General features: G+C 31.9%; 4 protein-coding genes across 8 annotated transcripts; 1 reads left to right on the top strand and 3 right to left on the bottom strand.

The window, feature by feature from the left end:
* Window positions 1-889: 889 nt before the first annotated feature.
* Window positions 890-8017, bottom strand: LOC116342426 (ataxin-2 homolog). The gene is made up of 21 exons (XM_031770032.1): window positions 6952-8017; window positions 6445-6710; window positions 6071-6369; window positions 5908-6002; window positions 5387-5757; window positions 5230-5300; window positions 5073-5164; window positions 4686-4811; window positions 4250-4460; window positions 3956-4165; window positions 3694-3885; window positions 3534-3590; window positions 3379-3472; window positions 3080-3265; window positions 2807-2937; window positions 2565-2736; window positions 2268-2471; window positions 2139-2195; window positions 1937-2076; window positions 1751-1855; window positions 890-1685 (listed from the first exon to the last, which is right to left on the bottom strand). Exons 1-21 carry the CDS (start codon window positions 6990-6992, stop codon window positions 1521-1523), a joined length of 3285 nt encoding a protein of 1094 aa, XP_031625892.1. The 5' UTR covers window positions 6993-8017; the 3' UTR covers window positions 890-1520.
* Window positions 8018-8808: 791 nt separating this feature from the next.
* Window positions 8809-10984, top strand: LOC116342473 (leucine-rich repeat-containing protein 15). The gene is made up of 3 exons (XM_031770107.1): window positions 8809-8944; window positions 9426-9767; window positions 9950-10984. Exons 2-3 carry the CDS (start codon window positions 9446-9448, stop codon window positions 10798-10800), a joined length of 1173 nt encoding a protein of 390 aa, XP_031625967.1. The 5' UTR covers window positions 8809-8944; window positions 9426-9445; the 3' UTR covers window positions 10801-10984.
* Window positions 10985-11132: 148 nt separating this feature from the next.
* LOC116342441 (protein Spindly) lies at window positions 11133-13617 on the bottom strand. Its single transcript, XM_031770051.1, has 6 exons — window positions 12954-13617; window positions 12708-12873; window positions 12552-12643; window positions 12220-12485; window positions 12012-12110; window positions 11133-11947 (listed from the first exon to the last, which is right to left on the bottom strand). The coding sequence occupies exons 1-6, from the start codon at window positions 13500-13502 to the stop codon at window positions 11221-11223; spliced, it is 1899 nt and encodes a 632-aa protein (XP_031625911.1). The 5' UTR covers window positions 13503-13617; the 3' UTR covers window positions 11133-11220.
* Window positions 13618-13964: 347 nt separating this feature from the next.
* On the bottom strand, window positions 13965-20341 carry LOC116342571 (galactosylgalactosylxylosylprotein 3-beta-glucuronosyltransferase P). Of its 5 annotated transcripts, none has more exons than XM_031770241.1 (9): window positions 19093-19246; window positions 18725-18946; window positions 16613-16701; window positions 15965-16195; window positions 15699-15900; window positions 15392-15601; window positions 15232-15331; window positions 15015-15150; window positions 13965-14954 (listed from the first exon to the last, which is right to left on the bottom strand). In XM_031770241.1, the coding sequence occupies exons 3-9, from the start codon at window positions 16613-16615 to the stop codon at window positions 14847-14849; spliced, it is 990 nt and encodes a 329-aa protein (XP_031626101.1). In that variant the 5' UTR covers window positions 16616-16701; window positions 18725-18946; window positions 19093-19246; the 3' UTR covers window positions 13965-14846. The 5 variants fall into 5 exon arrangements, with proteins under 5 accessions (XP_031626101.1, XP_031626102.1, XP_031626100.1 ...); XM_031770242.1 differs by having other exon boundaries at window positions 18767-18946; XM_031770240.1 differs by lacking the exons at window positions 18725-18946; window positions 19093-19246 and adding an exon at window positions 20096-20341.
* Between the last annotated feature and the right edge of the window lie 517 nt (window positions 20342-20858).

Genomic DNA, 20858 nt, shown 5'->3' with positions numbered 1-20858 from the left:
ATGTCATCTCAGTCACTGATTTTTCTAGCGCAATATTTAAATCACTATATTTTCCAGCATTTTTCCGAAATTGTATAGGAAAATCTAATAAAAAGAAAATTGTTTGTGTTTGTTCTCTGCATGAGTTTATTTTGTTTTCTTGTAATCTTCAATCTTCCAAAAATACAGTTAAACTCAATTTCTCCTGTTAGAACGATAGGCATGTTATTTTTCGGTTCTATCTTCATATGTGCCAAATGTTTTATTTATTTATTCATAAAGTGTCTTTTCAACAGCATTAAAGATTATATTTTTACATATTATTCAAAGAAAAAACAAACCTGGTATTCATTTAGAAAACTCCGAACATAATTTTTTTTATCATTAATGTTAGTAATGTAGGGGCAGAGTGGCTAATATGACTACTGCAAGAAATCCAGCACCATATAGATTATGGCAGAAATCATTAAAAAAATGTAGCATACAATCGGCTGATCACCGATTTATCTGAAATAACTGATCAACAGAAACTGCTCCACTAGGACGTAAAGGCAGACAATATATTTGGATTTTGTCATCTGTATCATCGCCTAACGTTATTCAGATGAGCTGAAATATCCATATGACAAAAACCAAATATATTGTCAGATGTCAGGAAATAAAGAAAAATGTTAGTAAATCGAGAAAAGTCTTTGAGCCCCAGAACTCTTCGAATAAATATTAGAAGCCACATAAAAGACTTTAGATTTGTTTGTCACATGTGTGCTTTGAAAGGTAGATAAATATTATCTCTTCGGGTTTTTCTACTTCCATCAAGCAAACAATTATTTCAAGCTATAACATGTATTGAGGATCGATCCAAAGAAAATTACTATGAATAATTAAAAAACACCTCTTTCAAAAAGAAATCTAAATCGCGAAATTTAGGGTATGTATCATTTATTGACCGTTAAAATTTATGTAATGCAAAAAAAAAAAAACATTTGATTTTTTTTTTTTGGGTTGCGAAAAATAATTCGAAATCATATAATACGATTTTAAATATTCTTGTGCGCACCAGAAGCTACTTTGGAAAAGTATACCGATTACTCGCTTGTTTGCTTTTTTTTGCATGAATTTATTTCGCTTCATCGTTCAAATAATTTGCAAGTTAATCACATTGTTCCGTACAATTTGTATGAAATAAAAGTGTTAACTACAGCACTAAAAATGTGTTCGATTTCGTTTCAAACTTAATCGATCATTTGAAATTATTTTCATTCTTGTTTTGATATTTATTTCGAATTTGATAGAACTATTATCGATTAAATCGAAAAGTACGGGTTCATCTACACTGTGACTTGCCAGAAGTTATAAAGGAAATGAATGTTCAATTAAAAAAAGGCGATAGGTTCAAATTCTCAACAACAAAAAATATTTTAAGACTGAAATTACTCCGGAAATTATTTGAAGACGTATAAAGATACACTTTCCAATTGAAGAAAAAGAAATGAGCGTTTGAAAATTTATCAGAAGCATTTTTAGGGTAAAATCGAACTATTTCATTGTTGCGGGTGCGGCTGCATTAATAAAAATGGTCCTGAATTTGGGGGTTGCATGTATTGTGTAGCTACCACAGGTGGACCATTCATAACGGGAATCACTTGAAATTGTTGTGGAGCTTGATATTGTGTTGTGCCCGCTGGCTGAGGACCTTGATGAAATTGCTGCAACAACAAAATATTATCGATTATTGAGATTACATGAGAGAAATGAGTTTTTAGTTATCTACCTGTTGGTGTGGTTGGCCAGGTGAGGGCGTTGTCGAGGGTGGAGTCGCAGTCAAGTACTGTAATTGTTGGGGTTGGTGAGGAGTTTCCGGGTATCTATTCAGAACCTATTCGACGAATTCATATATTCATTTGATTAAGTTGGTGAAAATTGAATAAAAAAAGTATGCAATTTGTATTTTGTTTACCATATGCGCATACGGTCCTTGAAATGTTTGTGGATGAGCTTGCGGATAAGGTGAAATATAGGGAGCCATCGGTGTGGCAACGTGTAATGGCGCCCCGGTTACTGCGGAGGCAGCAGCTACTTGAACTTGAGAAACAGGCACTGAAAATTATTTTAGTCGATAAGAGATATTGAACGTGAGTTCATTATAATTATATGCTTACATTGATTCTTTCGTTCATATCCTGATTTTCTAAGTCCCATTGAAGCTCCTGAATAGGCTAGAATAGTTGCGATCAAATGATATTTTAAATAAATAAAAATTTAATTCACTGAAATATGCATGCACTTACCAAGTGCTTGCTGAGCATGTTGTGGAGTTGGGTAGGCTTGTTGTTGTTGAACAAAGTATGCCATAGTCATAACGGGACCTTGTGTAACATGTTGATTGGGAATTTGTTGTGGCTGGGGAGTTGGCTGTTGTGGTGGATGCATTGGTATTTGATTTTGCTGTGCGACAGCGGGAGCAATATTTGGATGAACTGATTGAGTGATAACTGAAAGACATAGTCATGACATGTTTATTTTAAAATTCTGTTGATTTCTTCGAATATTTTCGAAATATTTTCTCTGATGAATAATAAACTCACCATTATTTGGTTGTGTGCCTGGTGTTTGGGGCGTATGGGGTCGCGATGAATTTGGTGTTACCGGAATTCGAGGTGTGAACGGCTTTGCCGCAGGATTTAAAGTATACTTTTTCGGTGCACTCATCTGTTTGTCAGATGAAATTGAATCATTTGCTACGCTGCCAGGTGTTTGCTTTTAAAACGTAAAAAATAGTATAAATCTCTGAATTACCAATCACTTTTTGTAAACAAAATATACTTACTGGTGTGGATGATGTAGGAGGCGAATTGCTAGACGAGCTTATATTTGAAATTTGTTGTGTGGTTTGTGAAGAAGGAGACTGATATTCTTGATGTGGCTCGGGTACATTTGGAGTTGATCGTTCTATTTCTCCTACGTTTAGTTTATAGAAAAATATATTTTCATGAGTTGAACTTCAAATTTCTTTCTAAGTAATATGCTTTAACCATCCCAGTTTCGCAATTCTAAATGAAAACATGTGGAAAAAAACATAAAAATATATATTTGTTCTTACGTATAGGTTGTTGTTGTTGTTGTTGTTGATGCTGCTGTTGTTGTTGTTGTTGCTGCTGCTGCTGTTGTTGTTGTTGTTGCTGCTGCTGCTGCTGCTGCTGTTGCTGTTGTTGTTGTTGTTGTTGAGCAGGTGGTGATGACGATTGTTGATTTTGTGCTGTAGCAATACCTATCGATTGTGATTGAACTGAAACAAAGTGATCATTTTAAAAGAGATTTTATAAGTTAAACGTTAAACAAAAGTTCATAGACATATTTGTACGGTAAAAATTGTACTTAATACGTTATTGATTAAATTACCTGGTGGTTTCTGAGCAAGTAGCGGCTGTTGCGGCTGATTTTGCGATTGCGTTTGTTGAACAACGCTTACGTATGACTGTGCGGGCTGCTCAACCTGTAAGCATATTTGTGTTAATTTTATTCTTAAAAGTAACTTGAGCTAAATTGAAAAATACCTTAGCATCCGGTAATTGATTCGTATTACTGCTACTTGGAGTTGATCCAGGTTTTGACTATTGAAAAAAAAAATTATATTAATATTTAATGAGTGAAATTGCAATCGCAGCTTAAATAAACAATTAATGAAGTAAGAGCTTATTGCTTAAATCTTATTACTTGTTGTTGCGGAATCGATCTCTTATCATCAGGATTCATGTTAGAGATTGTTGACTCGGTAGATGACTGGCTAGTATATTGCTTTAATGGATTTACGTATGGTTTTGAGAACGGTTTTGATTGATTTGCATTTTCTTCAAGTGACGGTCTCAATTCTGGTTGATTCTGATGTTGTGATGGTTGATTTTGCTCCTAAAAATCAAGTAGTAATTAAATCACGTTTTTTTTGTTATTTATTTCAATTTCAAGAAATTCCTCTTACATTTCCACGCTGTCCCTTCGATGAATTAAGGATGAAATTTTGTTTGAATTTCCGGAAGTCAGCAATTTGTTCATCACGTTGTGGAACTCTTTGAACTCTTTGTGGTTGTGGCGGAGGTCCAACCTGTTGCTGCTGTTGAATTACCATATGTGCTGGCATATTCTGCTGACTATCTTGAGCTATCATCGGAGAATTGTGATACATTCGTACCTATGACGTATAATGATATTTTTTATTAGATTTACTTCAATTGCAACACAATATGATTTGATTTTTTGTTTTTTTGTTTTCTACCTGTGTTTGATGTGGTGGAGGACCTTGATGAGATGGAGGTGGCATTTGATTTATTTGAGACGTAACCAACATTTGACTATTGCTATTATTGGTACTGATTGCTTCTGAAAACGTGGGTAAATTTCCAGTTTGAACTATTTGTTGATTCGGAAGGGGATAATGACGCATTCCACCTCGTTGAGGCATTGATAGACCGCCTTTATTATTATCGCTATAATAATGTTTTACCATCAGTTTAATTTATTTAATGAGTTTGTATGTCTCTAATCTTAATATAGAGGAATTAAATCTCGGAACAATATGATATTTATTAGATTATGTCACGAATATTCATGACAAACAGATTACTTATTTTCAATCATGGTCTAACAGGATTCAAGTTAAATATTTATGTTATAAGAACGAAATTGTCGGAATTTTTATTATAATTACTTACCGTATATTTTCACGTATTTCCCGTTCACGATTATCTCTATCTCTTGGGTCTCGATTTTCTCTGCTATCTCTATCAATGCGATCAACTCTATCTCGATCTATTCTGTCTCCGCGTTCATTTCGTTCACTTGAGTTTTCAAAAAGTCCATATTAAATTAGTCAATTAAGTGTTAAAAATGTATTTGCCTACTCTAAGGTTTGATTGTGTATGAGAAACCCAAAAAAATCTTTCTTCCATTATAATCGATTAGAGACCGATTTAATTTTCTGGCAATGCCAATGAAAGGAATCACAATCATAGTACCGTATAGCTGAGCCATTTGGCGAGTATACACAAAATCATTTTGTCCATACAAACCATTTTCAAATAAATAAATCAAAAGTTTACCTATCAATATCGGGTCGATGACGTCGATGATGATTGTGCTTCATTTCATTACTAGATTGATCATCGCCATTCAACTTGTGTGACACTTGAACCTTGAAAATGATTGACTTGATGAATTAAATAACATTTTTCTTTGAAATACGAAGAAAATTCTAACCTGTTGCAAAGATGGTTGATTATGTATTCGATGAATAAGTGGTGGCTGTGGTCCACTTTGCTGAGGTGGCGCTATATCCACAATAAAATAAAAAAATACCTTAATAAAATATGCAATATTCATTTGGAAATTTCATGATAAAATGTCAAATATTTACCAGAATTTTTCTGCACTGATTGCTGTGGCGGCAAGGAATGTGAAACCAGTGGCGAATATTTATTATTACTATTTTGTTGTGGGGACAAGACCGGCACTGACGACTGGCTTGAACTACTGCTGTTGTTATTACTACTATTCAATTGTGTCGGTCGGATGAGCTTTCCGACTTGAGTGTTATGCTGTTTACGACGGCCCGGTGCCACATATTTTCCAACTTTAATTTCATCCGGACTGCTCGATTGTGGACGTTCCACAGCAGCAAATTTAGCTTCCTCATTTTCATCACCATTTTCAATGTCTGTACGCTCTTTATATGCTGGTTGACTTTCAATTTCTTGCGCTATTTTTTCAGCTTGCTCTTCTGCATCTCTGTATTGTCAATCAAATAGTAATGGCATTGAATGAATGTGTATCAAAAGATGTATTGTGGGGTTTCTTTTTATCAAACCATTGAAAGTCCCCGTTTTTTTTTTAAATAGTTTTTACTGTTCTGTATAATCCAAACACTAAAAATATTACCTGAAATCTTGTGTATCGTTCTTTTGAATTTGTATTGTGTATCCAGACAGTGATTGATCAAAAGTTGATTGAACTCCATAACGTTGTTCATTGCACTATAGACAAATGACCCGATTCGGTATTATAATATGAATAATGTTTTATTAGAGAGACATATACTCACCGAAAACATATCATTTACATCCCAACCATTTGCATTGTTATCCAATTCTAAGCTACAATCTGCATCACCATTGACCGAATTACTTTCACCATCAAACGACCATGGTTCCAGTTCTTTTTCATCGAATCGTGATCCATTACACTTGGAAATAGCTGTATCTGTTTGAAAAGTGTCTTTCGTTGCATAATCTAAATCGGCGTCTTTGGCTTTGAAAAAAACTACGTCTGTCGGTTTGAATATCAAAACATCATATATTGCATCCAATGACACATTGTGGTCATCAAACGGTGATCCAGATTCTATAAAAATAGAAAAATTTCCAAATTAAATGTTAAACGTTTCGTCATATGTGTAACCGCACGAAGTTTTAATACCCAAATTACCGCTACTAGTTAGACTACTATTAACTGGTGTATTATTCGATCCAGTTGATGATGATGAAACCGGAATTTCAATCCGGTGCACTAGCTGCAATACAATTTCAAAATGTGGTGAAACTGTATAGAAGATCCCCTCGAAAATAGCTCCTGATTTTGTTTGAATTTGAACTATGTTTCCTATCTGTGAAGCGATCGCATGCATAAAGTGAACATTGTTATATACTCCTTCAATAGCAGCTGATCGGCCACGCTGCTGAGGTCTGAAAAAAAATTAAAATAAACAGGCTGTAAGTTGACACATACATAAATTATAACCTTTTCCATAATAGGTTATGTGCTAAAAGTTACAATCGAAGTGTCAAGTGTGAATACAATGTGTGCCAACAGATCAAAAAAGTGGCATTTAATTTTCATTTGCTGCCATTCCATGTATATTGAACTTATTTTTGGCATTTCAATGAATTATTGCTGTTCTGGAAAAATTATTCACATAAATCTTACCTCGGTGGACCCGTTCGATTTTTTCGGTTGTTTTTATTCATTGCTGATAATGTGTGCTTTGTGGAGCGTTAAATTAAATGTTGAAACTCGAAATTCTCTTTTCAACGATTTACCGTAATTCAATTTACATATGCAGTGAATTAATTATTTAAGTTTTGAATTGAACGTTTCAATTTAATTTCAACTAATTCTTTATTCAAGCAAGCGACGATTTCTGTTTTCCAAATGATACAATTTGGTTAATCAGCCTTTCCTGAAGCGTTTGCTATATTTTGCCTTCGTTTCTATTATATTGGTGAAGCACTTTTAGTACAAACACACTTTTTTCCGATCAAATTTATTCGAACAAAACACACGAATTAACAATTTTTTTACAAAAGTTTGTATGCATTTAAAATATGAAATACCACGTTTTTGATTTTATTTAATTCTTTTTTTTAATTTTTAAATAAATTTTGAGCTTCTAAATAAACAACTTGTGGTGCCTTAAATAAACAATTTAAATATGTCTCCTATTTTTTTTTTCAATTTTTAGGCACTAAAGCAGTTCTGATTTTGATGACAAGATACAATCCAGTGTATCTAAAATGTGTGGCTGCTAACAATTGAATAGATAAAACGCGACAATGTCGACAGAGAAAAAACATATATTCTTCACTTTTACACAATAATTCTTTTTTCTTTCACTTCTTAACCGAATTGACCGAATCAATGTGTTGCAAATAAATTACTTCGAATAATTAACATAACATTCTAGGAATGAAGTTGCCGTTTTAATTTGTAGGACCAGTTGCAAAAAAAAATGTTCCGTTTTTTTTCAATTGATGACCTTTTATTGGAATTAACACAAAAACAATTCTCTTTCACTTATTATGCGTTTGAAGTCAATGCACATTTTTACAACAAACACCCAAAATTTACTTGAATTTCGTTTGCTTACTTCACTTCCGTGATAATAATATGATTCGTTTCTAAAACCGTGAATTGTGATATTGTTCTCAATTTATATCAGATTGAAATTTGTGTAAAGTACAGGAGATGTTGAATTCGGTACATTGAAATGCATTTTAGACATCAGCTTTGATTGAACAAGAGAAAATAAAGATGGAAGCGAATTTCTCGTATATCTCGAATAAAAATCAAGTTTTGACGAAGTCAGCGCCATTGCGGCGAAAAAGTACGACATTCTTCTCACAGATGTCGCTCATGATAAGAGAATTATTCTTTTTAGATTTTTCGATTTTCGAAACATAATTCGTTCTCGCCGACCAAATTATATAGTTTATTATTTATAATATTGAAAGGAATATGATGAATTCGCATAATAGTACATTATGCATACTATGGTTAAATTATTATAATACGTTAGTAAATGTCGTTCCGAAAACATTATGTAAATGCCAACAAATCTATCGATACAAGATAGAGATAATTGTTTGTATCAGTTCAAACAATTTAAAAAGATTTAAATATTGAACTTTGAGGAAGAGGTAAGATATTTTGCGATGCACAGTCGTCGGAGATGAAGAAACAATTCAATCAATTAAACGTTTACGATCATTTGTGATTTTGTATGCACAATTTAACAGTAGCCATTGCATAAACTTCACACATTCATATGTCATCGGCATGATTCTAACACGATCGTACTATTTAAAAAGAAAATTAATTCATGGCAGCCAACGAAGAACGAAACACATACGAATTACACGAAGCAGAATACCTACTAAAGAAGCCGTAATATGAAAGAACCAGTTGCTTTTTGATTGTTTCATTTGTGTGTGTGTGACACACTCATACCACATTAAAATACATGTCATATTATGAAGTATGCAATATGCTTTTCATTCAAGTAACCAGCCAAGAACCAGTCATCGAGTTTACCTACACGAAGCACCCACTTGATCCATTTAGATTTTAATTATTCAGTACCAAAATATTTTTGAAAATATATGTTTATCTACCAAGTGAGAATACTTTTACAATAGCTCAGGTAATTATTTGTGATCAAAAAAATAATTTCAATATATTCTTGATCATGAATTCATTTCATAAAATGCAAAAATTATGAAAATGGCATACAGATTGGATACTTGACAAAAGAAAAATACCAAAGTTGAAAAAAAGTTCTACCAAAAATGAAATGATTTATTTTTTGGGGAAAGCAAACAAAAAAAAGTTACATCTATTGACATTTTAAAAGGATTGAGATCAATACACTCTTCAAAGCAAGTGTAGAACAAGTTTATTTTTTGTTTGAATTTTCCTTTTCATTATTGTAATGAATTCCTAAATGTCAACGATATACAACACAACGTATTTAAGAATGTGTATTGGTAACAGGTTGTTTCACGTCACGTATTAGTGCTATTTTGCTTATTTGAATGAAATTTGATTCTAATATATACGTACGCATGTTATATGCACTTTGATAATTTGATTTTTTTTTTTTTTTTTTTTCAATATTTTTTCAGTTCAACTTGAGATCTGTGAAATGTCTTTGAATCACTTAATTAAGATTATAGTTCTATTTAAAATAGTAACTATGTCTGACGGAAGCTGCGGTGTGGCGTTCAAGGGAAAGTGCTGGTGTGGTGTAACTGAATATGATCGAATGCAACAATATGTTGTTAATTGCACAAATCAAGGCTTCTCAAACACATCGGTTCTAGAGCATATGCCAAAAGACGTGGAAGTTTTGATATTTACGGGGAATTTCCTTTCCAAATTGACTTGGAACATATTCGGTCGCATAAATGAGTATCCCAAATTGAAGATCATTGATATGTCAAACAATCATATACGTGAAATCCGTGGTAAGATAAAGATATTTCATAGAAAAATATAAAAGTCATCGATCTATAAAATATTCATTCGTTCAGATTTATTCATTCCCAAGAATTGAAACAGTATAATAATTAAATGCCAAGACAAATCAAACAATGCTATGAGTGTAAACTTTTAAAATCCCTAATTTGCATATTCTACTAAATTTCAGGTAAAACATATCATCACGTGCAGCAAGTCGAGCGCTTAATTCTTAACCACAATAATTTGAGCATATCATCCAATGAAGATGAAGTAAATCATTTACACCCACGAATTTTTTCGAATTTTATCAACCTGAGAGCGTTACATTTAACAAATGCATTCTCGGATTACTCTTCACCAGAGCTCAGTCAAGATTTGCATGCCATTTTTGTGAAGAGCAATTTGACAAATCTTCAAAAGCTTCACTTGGAACAAAACGAAATTAGTCGTTTCAAAGATCGGAATGTATTTTGTGACTTGCCACAGTTGGAGGACCTTCATCTTGGCGATAATAATTTAAGAGAGTTGAATTTCAATGTGATGTGTTTGCATCATCTGCGATTTCTGGATTTGGAACGTAATCGATTTGAATACGTTAAGAAACGTGACATTGAAGCATTAGAGATGCTTGAAGCTTCAAGTGGCCGCACCGAACGATTAATTTTGGATTTCAGTATGAATCCGTTTGCATGTGATTGTACTATATTTGATTTGGTCAATTGGCTACATTCAACAAATATAACAGTAAGATATAAAGAAAGATTGATGTGCAACCGAATCGAAGATCATGCTGAACGTATCAATTCTTTGGATTTTAAAAAGTGCAGCGTCAAATTACAAAATACAAGTGGTGGACATCAAGTGTTTTTAGTGTTCTTTTTAGTTGTTCTCATTTTTGTTTTAGTCGGTTTGATCGGTGCCATTTTGTATGTGAGCAAAGATCGAATCAAATATCTTGTCCCGCCAGTTGTGTCATCGAGAAAAGTTCATTATACATCAATCCAAGATGACGAAGTTGCTCAAGAGGTTCATGTTTAACAGCAACACATTCTCACACATACATGTTTTTCGAACATAAATTCATAAGGATCATATCAGTGAATCCGTAATGTGCCAAAATTTCTTACACAAAAATCAATCATATACATTTCTAACGTTATAAAAAAAAAACTTCGCAATTGATGTTTTGTTTTCATTTATACAAGATTGTTGAACTTTGTACACGTCAATTTCTTTTTTATAAAAAAAGTACTTACATTTTTATATTGATTTAATCATTTTTGTAGTTACGAAGATATAATATGGTTTTAAACATTTCATTTAAAATTTATGGTATATTGTTAACAAAACTGTGATGTAAATAAACTTCATTTTTAAATTTATTAATATCGAATTGATTTTATTGGACAGGATATACTATTAAATTATAAACAATTGATGAATATAAATGAATGAACGTTATTTGACGGATGAATCTTTGCGCTTACCAAAGGTCACTGTAAACATTTCAACATTTACATGTTTTACGCGATCCTGAGAGTCAAGCACCGAGAATGAATTTTGTTGAACATTTTCTGGTTTCGTTATTGATAAAGATGCAGCTGTTTCTTCTTTTGTACTGTTTTCATATGAAAGTTTAATACTTGTGTCACTTTTGTTTTTAGCCTCGTTTAGCTCGATTGGTTCATTGGAATTGATATTTTCCTTATTTTCGACAGACACAATGGATGTTTTATGCTCTTCACATTTGATAATCGGTTCACTTTTGATGATTGACACACTATTGAATGCGCTGAATGGTGTTAATGTTTCTTGTATCGGAGGTTTTTCTTTTGGTAACAAAACGATTGTGTTGTCTTCGCGACTATCGTTCTGTACATTTGAAGATGTTGAATTGGATGTGTGATAATTGAAATTGTCACTAAATATTTCTCTTACATCGGACCAACTACCGCTTGAAATGGGTTTTGTCGAATCAACATTGAACATGGAAATGTTTGGTTTGAAGCTATCATTCGTGTAGGTCAATGCATCGTCAATTATGGGTTTTTCATCGGTATCAAATTCTTTGTCAATTATTTGACGAACATTTTGCAATTTTGCATCAAAATTGATGTTGTTGTTTTCAAGTAACAATTCTCTGTTCATGATTATACAACGGTTTTTAAGTGCTTCAAAGCGCCACCTAAAAATAAATATAAATAATTACTATCATGTTACACAATTGTGTGATAATATGTATCACTCACTTGGCAGCCGTTTCTTGTGCCTGGGCATAGAGTCCTTCCGCTTCACTTTTTTTCATGCCATAACTCACCAACTGTGACTTTAGTTCTTTCGTCTCCTTTCTTAAACAAGAAACGTTTAAATAATTAACATAAGTATCGACTACAAAACGATATAAAACTATCTACTGTAGTTTCAATGTAGTTTTAATATTTTTGTCGTTAAACTTACTCGCAATATTCCAAAACCGAACTCAACCAGTTGACGCCATGTGTTTTGGCCAAAGTATCCATATCTAACTGAATTTGCTTGAGTTTTTCATTCAAACGATTATTTTCCATCTTCAAGAAGCCGATTTCTTCATAAAATTTCGATTTTTGAATTTTATCGGCACTCTTAAACATGTTGGCACATTCCTTGATTCCATTCAGTATATCGGTATTTTCACGTTTCAGACGATTTATCTCTCCACTGCTTAGTTCGTACTTCGATTTCATCTAAATATTCAATAATAAAACAATAAAAACTTCGTATGACCTTATTTGTGAAACATGTTTACAAACCGCTAGATATTGTTGCTTTTGGCGGCTTAACACGGCTCGCATTTGCTGTCGTTGATCATCGACTTCAGCAAACAATGAATTGCCTTTTGAATCTGTAGTTACAACATAGTATGATTACCTCATCAATTGAATTAAATACTTAAGAATACCACTTACTGTGATCAGGTTTGCCATTTTTGTATGACAGCAGTTCATTTTCAATTTCAACCAGTTTTTCTTGCAATGATTCGATGATAAGTTGTGCTTCATTCAATTCATCCGTTTTGTATTCTAAATTTTGTTTAGAACATTCATAGTATTCTTTCACTTCGTCCAAATCGCTCTGCCAATAAAAAAAGTAAAACGAAAAATCGTTAAAAAAAAAACGAAAACAAATGGGATCTTACGTGTATCTGATTGTACCTGTTTTTGCGTCACTTGTGACATAAGTTGTGCCTTTTCCGATTTGACTTGGGCCAATTCCGCAGTTAATTGGATAAATTCATTTTCAATTTTCGTCAAATATTCCATACGTTTTTTGGAGACAATCGTTTCATTTTCACTGATTGTATTTTGTTCGGGGCATGGTTTCGACGATTGTTCATTGAGTGTTGTGGTCAATTCATTTTGCAATTGTTGGTTCTCCAATTCGAGCTTTTCAAGTGCTGATCTTGTGTCTGTGAGGCGACTTTGAAGTTCACCAATTTGTATCGAATGTTTGATTTTTGTTTCTTTCAGTTCGCCTTCGTAATTCTCTGTTATTACTTGCAATTCTTGATTCAAAATTTTATCCTTAAGATCTTTTTCCTTTTTTAAAGTGTACACTTGCTGTTTGCAATGGTCAAGTAAAACTTTGTGTTGCATATAACTTGCTGTCAGTTTATCATATTCTTCGACCAAATCGTGTATTGATAATGCCGACGGATTTTTGACGATTTCAACATCGGCTATATCGTAATTAACAAAATTCATGTTTACACCAAATTGACGGAAGATTCATATAAAAATAAACATCAAATGTGGTGATTTGAATGATTCTTTAATTTATTTACACTGCATTCGCTACTAAAAAAACAGTTTATTGATGCGTCTGAGAACTGTCAAATTTAAAAAGAGAAATGTCGGACAAAATGTTGTACTAGATTTTTTATAGTTTTACGTAGTAGTCAAAAATTAAACAAATTAAACAGTTTAACATTTCAACTATATTTTTTTATCAACTTCAGTAAATTAATAACATACTTAATTTAGGCGAATCTAATCATACAATAATGACATATTTCTTGAAATTTTTTTTAATTATTTCTATGGTTTGAGTACGGTATTTCTAATTCTCGATATTCTCTGGTTCATAGAATTTAACTGTATGTAACACGGTTTGTATTTTCATATGTATTGAGTAAAATGGTAATTTTGAGAATAAATGATGCAAAATGAAACGCCTTGGTAATGGTTTATTTTAAAACTTTACTATATACAATCTGATTTCGTGAATTTTCTCTTAATAATCAAAAGTTGCGAATACGTTGAGATAAGATTAAATGATATTGATATGGCAATCTTGAAATTATTGATATAATAAATGAATATAAAAGACTTTTATTTCATTTTAAGCATTCGAACAATTATTTGGATTATTTAAGATTAATCAGATTTGCCCACGGCTAACGACTATGGCATATGTTGTTGTCAGAGATTTTGTGCGTGTAGACGCTACAATTAGAACTCACCATGAAGATCAGGCGCCAAATGAATATTTAATATCACTGTGACAATACTCGGCGCTTCATGCCATTACAATTTCAAAACTTGCTTAGATGTTATTAGTTAATACTATTACAATTCAAAATGAGATATGATATCAATGTTATTTCGATTATGTTATGGGATTTAATCTACAATCAAAGTTTTAAAAAATTTATCTCAGACACTGTGATCAAATATGGCTCAGTTTCAACTATGTTGCTACTGTTTGCAATTGTATATCAAGAAAAAAACAATGCGATGAATAAAAAATATTTGGACAAAAGTAGCTTGCCGTATTTGGCCAATTTTTTCTTTCAATAAACTAAAATCGTTGACTTAAATAAGTGGAAGAGAGTGATATCTAAGTCGATGAATTATTTATTGCTCGAATTTTTTGTTCTTGATTTTTTTTTTATGAGACATTGTTTTAATGCAGTTTTATATACAAATAAATTTTTGAAATGTTTAAGTACGAGTCTTTCATACTTTAATGAAGTCAATTTACGTTATCTCTTTGGTTTATTATTTAATTTCTAGATTTCTTTGAAATACCATAAAATACTAATCATTTCATACAATTAATTTTCGTAACCTAACTAAGTTTGTTCCATTGTATTTGTGCATATCAATCGGAGAAGCTACCGGATTCTTCTTTGTTTGTGTGTGCCATGTTAATATCTGAAATAATAGGGAAATTCAAGCATTCAAATTGATATTTATTTAAATTTCATCAAATACCTCTGTACAATTTGATGCTAGCAATTCAATTTCAGTGATATTCAGTGGCGATAGACTTCTCAGAAATTTATCTTCCTCGTATCCAGCGTGATATGGCATAATGGCCTTTGGTCGACTTAGGAAGAATTTAACATTTCTAATGGACATATAAAAATGGTTGGAAACATTGAAATAATCAAAAAATAAACAATATTTTCTATAAACATTGCTTGCTTACACTGCAAATCCAGCCATATCAACAGGATACTTTCTTCCACCTATCCATCCATCATAAAATCCAGATATCGACCCATTCCGAACGATTGGGCTGCTCAAGCCTGCTCATGAAAAAATATCATTTTTAATAAATTCATTGAAACCATAAAAAAAACACACACCGTATTTGGTAACTAAGCCAACTGGCCACATGGACACTTTTTTAGTATGTCGCATCTGGTCAAATATTTCTAAATCGTATGTATTATCATCGTCAGCAAAATAGAAAACACCGTCGGTTGCGTTTTTACGTATCCAAGTCAAACCACGATTTCTATTCGATACACCACGCGGCTTTACCACACGCTTTTTAAATTTGTCCGGCATTGGTGCTGATATAGAAATGATAAAAAAAAATTAATTACGCAATAAGTGTGAGAGAATGTTTAATGCACAAAACATCGTCAATAGAATTCAAATCGAACATACCAACCAAGTGTTCGAAGGGAACACCGATTCGTTTAAGTTGTCGTGTGACCAAAGCGGATGGAGTAGCAGCATCTTCGATAACTAACCATAACAAATTCGGTACGTGTTTCAAAGTGTACCCTAAGCGTGTAATTTCGGCCAATTGCTCGGGCCGTCGATAAGTAGGTGTTATAATATACAGTGGAGGCAACATTGGAGAAGGCTACAATGATAATACTTTGGTTGAATTTCACTTGGAAATTATAAAATGGTTAATAATAATCTACCTCTTTTAGTTCATTGCCATTTTTTTCACTTGTTATAATATTATTGGTGCTGGTGCTGCCACCGATAGAATCGCTTCGTTGCAATGTAACGAAACTTGCCTTTGACAACTGATATTGGAAGAAAACGATGCACAGAGTGGATAGAATGACAGACAAGTACATTTTCGTTGTTGTTTTCATTGCACAAATACTGGTGATTCTACTCATTTGAATTTTGTCCACAAAGTTTTTCTATAAAGTGATACGATCGTGTTAGGGTTATTATTTTAAATCAACATTTTAAAAATATTAAATTTTAGATTAGATAGGTATTAGTCTGACTAGAAATTCACATTTATTTATTATTGTGATTAGGTATTTTTAGCCCCATATAATAAATCTGTGAATCCATTGGTTGTTTGCTTTTGAATTGGATATATCGAAAGAAATATTGGTGAATAGCTATTGTGTGAAACAGGAAATATACTGGCCTAATTTACTGTTGTACAGTAAATCGAGTCGTAAAATAATCTATTGTTTCAAAATATGTGAGAAAATAGTATGTAGCAATATTCAGTTGTATGTACGTTAAGTAAATTGATTTTGTGATTTTGCAAACCATTTTATACACATAAAAATAAACCAATAAATTTCTTTCGAAAAGCTTACCATTCATATTATTATTTTATTAGCATAACTTCAGCTCCCACATGTTTTGTTAGTTGTTGTCCTATTGTGGAATTTTTATTTGGTCAGATCTGTAAAAGAAATAATTTGTTATTATGATTTTTTTGTGCGATTCACAAAGAAATCGTCGTATCTTATATGAGGGGTTCAGAGCAAAAATGTTATGTAGAAAAGTTCGGGAGCTAGCTAATTGATACCAAATAGCTTTAGTTGAGCTATTTGGTACCAAATAAATAATAGCTATTTGCGAAACATTCAAATGCTATTTGCGAAATATCTGTAGATACTGTTGATAATCTATGCCAAATACCATATCGTGATGGTGGTGATTTTTTTTACTTTATTGAATAAATAATATTGTTCACGCAACATTTATACAATAATATTGCAAACAACATCTTAACGAATGCAACAAAGTCATCGTAAAAATGACGTAAAATATTAATATTAGCAACAACAATAAAAATAAAACAATCTCAAATGGTGTCAATTGAATAAGTGAACATCTAGTTCCTCTAAATGAGCGCGTGTATGCACATATGCACAATCATTTGTTATTTGATGTGCTGAGAATGTCGTTTTTGAACTGTTTACATTCACCTGTCGATGCTTGAAGAGGATAAAACAGTTGGATTTTAATGTTATTTTTTCAACGTTTCTAATATTGAAGGTCTAAACAATTTGATATCTGAAATTTTCTCTTATTAATTTTAAATGTTAAATTCTTTTATATAATGGTTTCATTACATTTAGCACAATTTCTTGGACATTTCACACATGGAATGAACGTGAATATATATTCCAATGTGCGCGACCAAATTATAATATGTTTCGCAATGATATTCATACATTGCCTCGCACTGCCTATTCAGAGCATTTAAGCCGGAAATTTTTAGTTAACATTGAATCTAGGTTTGTCAGTAGTATAACAAGAAAATGGAGATAATGTTTCTAATAAACGATCTCAAAACAACAAAAATCCATTGGTAAAAATAAACATTTTTTTAAATTTAACAACAATGAATTAAACTGAAGATGTAAAAAAAGAGAATAGTGAATGAATTGTTTCTCTAGCACCATTAAATTTTAACCATTCCATTTGCTCTACTAATAAATTGGGGTCAACAGCTCGACCTTTTTGAATGAACAAAATTCAGTTAAATTTCTGAAAGGTTATCTTGATGCAAATAAATATAATACTCTGACTGTATGCTCATTAATTTGGTTTTGATGTTTTGAGAATGTGAAATTGTAACTATTTGTTGAAGAGGTGTAAATTAGTGTGCGGCGCCGTTCAAACAAAAGTCCGTGTTTGCACTCCAACTTGGTGTATCTTGTGATTTTTGTAGTATAACATAATGATGATAACAACAAGAGCTCGCTACAAATTGAACAAATTTGGAGAATATTTAGTGGAACCTGGCTAAAATCAAGTTTGACTATACGACACGTAAATTTTATATTGCCATTAAATCAACGATCTAACGGGCTCTATAATAATAAATGTAATTTTATAGTGACCATAAACTCTTTTTGTAACACTATTTTAGTACTTTGTTATATAACTAAATCGATTGTAAAAGATCAAAGTTAACAAGTTACGAGATAAATAAGTAATATAACTCACAGCGCAGGAAGTTGATTGGGTTTGGAGTACATTTGGTACTGAAATGTGTACAAGTTTGAATTACTGAAATAATCAGACGGAAGTCCATTTTATCAGAGTAGCGAACAGTTTAAGTGAATGACACATTATGGATTCTATTTCTTATATTACATCCTTTTTTGCTTAAAAATGAGGGCCGAATATATGAAATAGTTAACCGAATATTTGAATTTATGTTAAACAACAAGAACAGCGTTAAACAGAACATGGTAACAACTTATGATATGCCTAAGTGGTTTAACTGACTTATTTAGTTCAAACTTTTTTCAATGATAATAATCCAATTTCAGTGTGAATTACAAAACAATTGGTTTCGATTGTTTTCTGTGCTCACAAGTAAGAGAATGTGTCAAGGTATGTATGACGTCTGTATCTATCTTGAAGGTTGATGTTGTGTACTAGACAGGTTGATATTGACTTTTGCTAACCTGAAACATTTTTGAAGAGCAGCATCTGATAATAATATTTACCAAACATTGAATTGAATGCAATCTCCAAACATACAGCATGTGAGCACTTTTTTGTAAAACAACATTGCCAAGAGAAATTCGGTGTATGGCACGTTTTTGCTGTTAAGAATTCTAAAATCAACATGAATACTTTGTGGCTATTTATCCCTACTGGCTGCACTGTGTACACATTGTGAATATCTAAAAAAAAACACGTACTCATATAAAACCAATAATTACAGAAAGTCTACGTGTAAACAAATTTACTGTCTGTGACAATAACTCACATTTGTTTTCAATAGTACGAAAAAACAACAACACGAATTATGGTTTTGTATAACTCTTACCGTTTGAACTTTATTTTAACAGATTTCGAATCATTCTCCCTTATCAAACAGAAATAAGATAGTATTTTTGTATGCAATCGTTGAACATTTTATCCGGACTGATGTTTCCGGAAACTGATGTTCTTTTTATTTCCTTTTTTGTAGTTTTTATCACCTAATTTTTTTAAATAAAATCGGCTGTTCACTTGTCAACTTTAGTTGAGTAATGCTTGTGCGGCATTCAGCGATAATTTTTGCTGATGTCAGTATATCACATTTATGATTTTTTTTTGTCAACTTATGTTGTAAACTGAAATATTTTCATTCAACTTAGATACTTTTTTATATCATTACAATTTTTTTGTAAAATTCATGAGTATTTTTTTCAATTTTTCCCCTTGCGTTTGTGTTATTAAAACATGGCATTGCATAAATTTCAGTATACTTGAAAATTTCACTCAACACTCACATCCTCTAATGATGTTTTCAAGCATGTCAATGAACGGTGCTCATTTCTTTTTTTTTCCTTAAACATTATCACTATCATATCACTTTGAGATTATTTTCATCTATATATATATATATTTTGTACAGCTCTTTGAACGACAATTACATTAATGCTGTGCTAAATGACAACTCTTTTTTTTCCTCCCCTATCAACAATGAATAAGTGACAGTTAAAAAGTCCTTTTGACTAAATCCTGCGTGCGCTTTGTTGTTAAGTTTACGCCCTTATTCCATAAAGGTAAAAGGCATATTAATGCAACACTGCAAACAAATGCCAACAACAAAAATGGAACACGTAATTAAATCGTTAAACAGTATATTATATTGAATGTTAAAAATGCAAGAGATTTATTTGAATATGTAGGTTATTTAGAAATATTCGACGATATTTAATTTAAATTTAAATAATAGACAGCAAATTTTTTTTTAATAAATTCGTTTGAGTTCCTTCAAAGTTTGTTTATCAAATGAATTTCCGTTGTTTATCAAATAAAACCACTTCAATATTTCTACAAACCTTTATCCTTGGATTAATTTTTGCATCATATATGTCTATGACTACGAAGAACTTTAAATAACATCCCTTGACAATCGATTATTCACACATTTACACTCACATATTTACACATACACAACTAGTTTATGGATAGAAAAAAGGTAATTCCCAACCACCGCAAAAAATGTGTGATTCTAGCACAATTTTTTTTAACGAAGCTCTATACATATGCCGTGCGATGCATATGAATACTCGATATTCACTGTTGTTACAACCTTGAGAGTAGTCTAACTGAATTTGTGCGTCGCTGTCATGTTATGAGAAATACAAACACATTAAAAACATGTGTACGCTCCATTCATTTGTATATGTACCGCATTGGACTTACTGTAATGAGTGAGTGAGCGAGCGAATAATGGTGAGTGAATGTTTACATTATGGAATGCTCCGCTTCCTCCGAAATCAATATGCATGTGTCAAATTTATGCAAATAATGTTATTGTTGTTTTTCTATCATCATTTTGCATTTTTTTTTTTGGCGCAAACTATTGTAAGCGATGAAATGTGATTTGTTAAAAGGAATTGCACTAGAAAATAACGACTGCTGTATAACATTATGAAGAATGAAGGGGAATTTTCTTAGAATATGAGAACATTGTTATGAAGGACTTTCGTCTTTTAGAAAAATTTCAAAATTTTATTTACATGATTTTTTTTATCAAAAAAAAAAACCAAAAAATAATAACTTGAATTTAAAAACCAATAAACTGTTAATGAATCAAAA

This window comes from Contarinia nasturtii, unplaced genomic scaffold (assembly GCF_009176525.2).
Source record: "Contarinia nasturtii isolate CC-2019 unplaced genomic scaffold, AAFC_CNas_1.1 Cnas_scaffold_864, whole genome shotgun sequence".
NCBI classification, from domain to species: Eukaryota; Metazoa; Arthropoda; class Insecta; order Diptera; family Cecidomyiidae; genus Contarinia; species Contarinia nasturtii.
Note: the sequence above shows the minus strand (reverse complement) of the source record. Positions and strands in the feature narration are given on the sequence as shown.

Bases quoted from the DNA above. Each gene is read 5' to 3' on its own strand.
- LOC116342426 (XM_031770032.1), bottom strand. From the start codon at position 6,992: ATGAATAAAAACAACCGAAAAAATCGAACGGGTCCACCGAG. The intron at 6,370-6,444 runs GTATTAAAACTT...CTATTTTTATAG, and splicing joins AACTAGTAGCGGTAATTTGG to AATCTGGATCACCGTTTGAT. The intron at 2,938-3,079 runs GTAAGAACAAAT...AACTAAACGTAG, and splicing joins ACAACAACAACAACCTATAC to GAGAAATAGAACGATCAACT.
- LOC116342441 (XM_031770051.1), bottom strand. From the start codon at position 13,502: ATGAATTTTGTTAATTACGATATAGCCGATGTTGAAATCGTCAAAAAT. The intron at 12,874-12,953 runs GTACAATCAGAT...TTTTATTGGCAG, and splicing joins CACAAGTGACGCAAAAACAG to AGCGATTTGGACGAAGTGAA. The intron at 12,111-12,219 runs GTAAGTTTAACG...TTCTTGTTTAAG, and splicing joins TCGGTTTTGGAATATTGCGA to AAAGGAGACGAAAGAACTAA.
- LOC116342571 (XM_031770240.1), bottom strand. The intron at 15,901-15,964 runs GTAGATTATTAT...TTATCATTGTAG, and splicing joins ATGGCAATGAACTAAAAGAG to CCTTCTCCAATGTTGCCTCC. The intron at 15,151-15,231 runs GTAAGCAAGCAA...TATGTCCATTAG, and splicing joins GATATGGCTGGATTTGCAGT to AAATGTTAAATTCTTCCTAA.
- LOC116342473 (XM_031770107.1), top strand. From the start codon at position 9,446: ATGTCTTTGAATCACTTAATTAAGATTATAGTTCTATTTAAAATAGTA. The intron at 9,768-9,949 runs GTAAGATAAAGA...ACTAAATTTCAG, and splicing joins TCATATACGTGAAATCCGTG to GTAAAACATATCATCACGTG.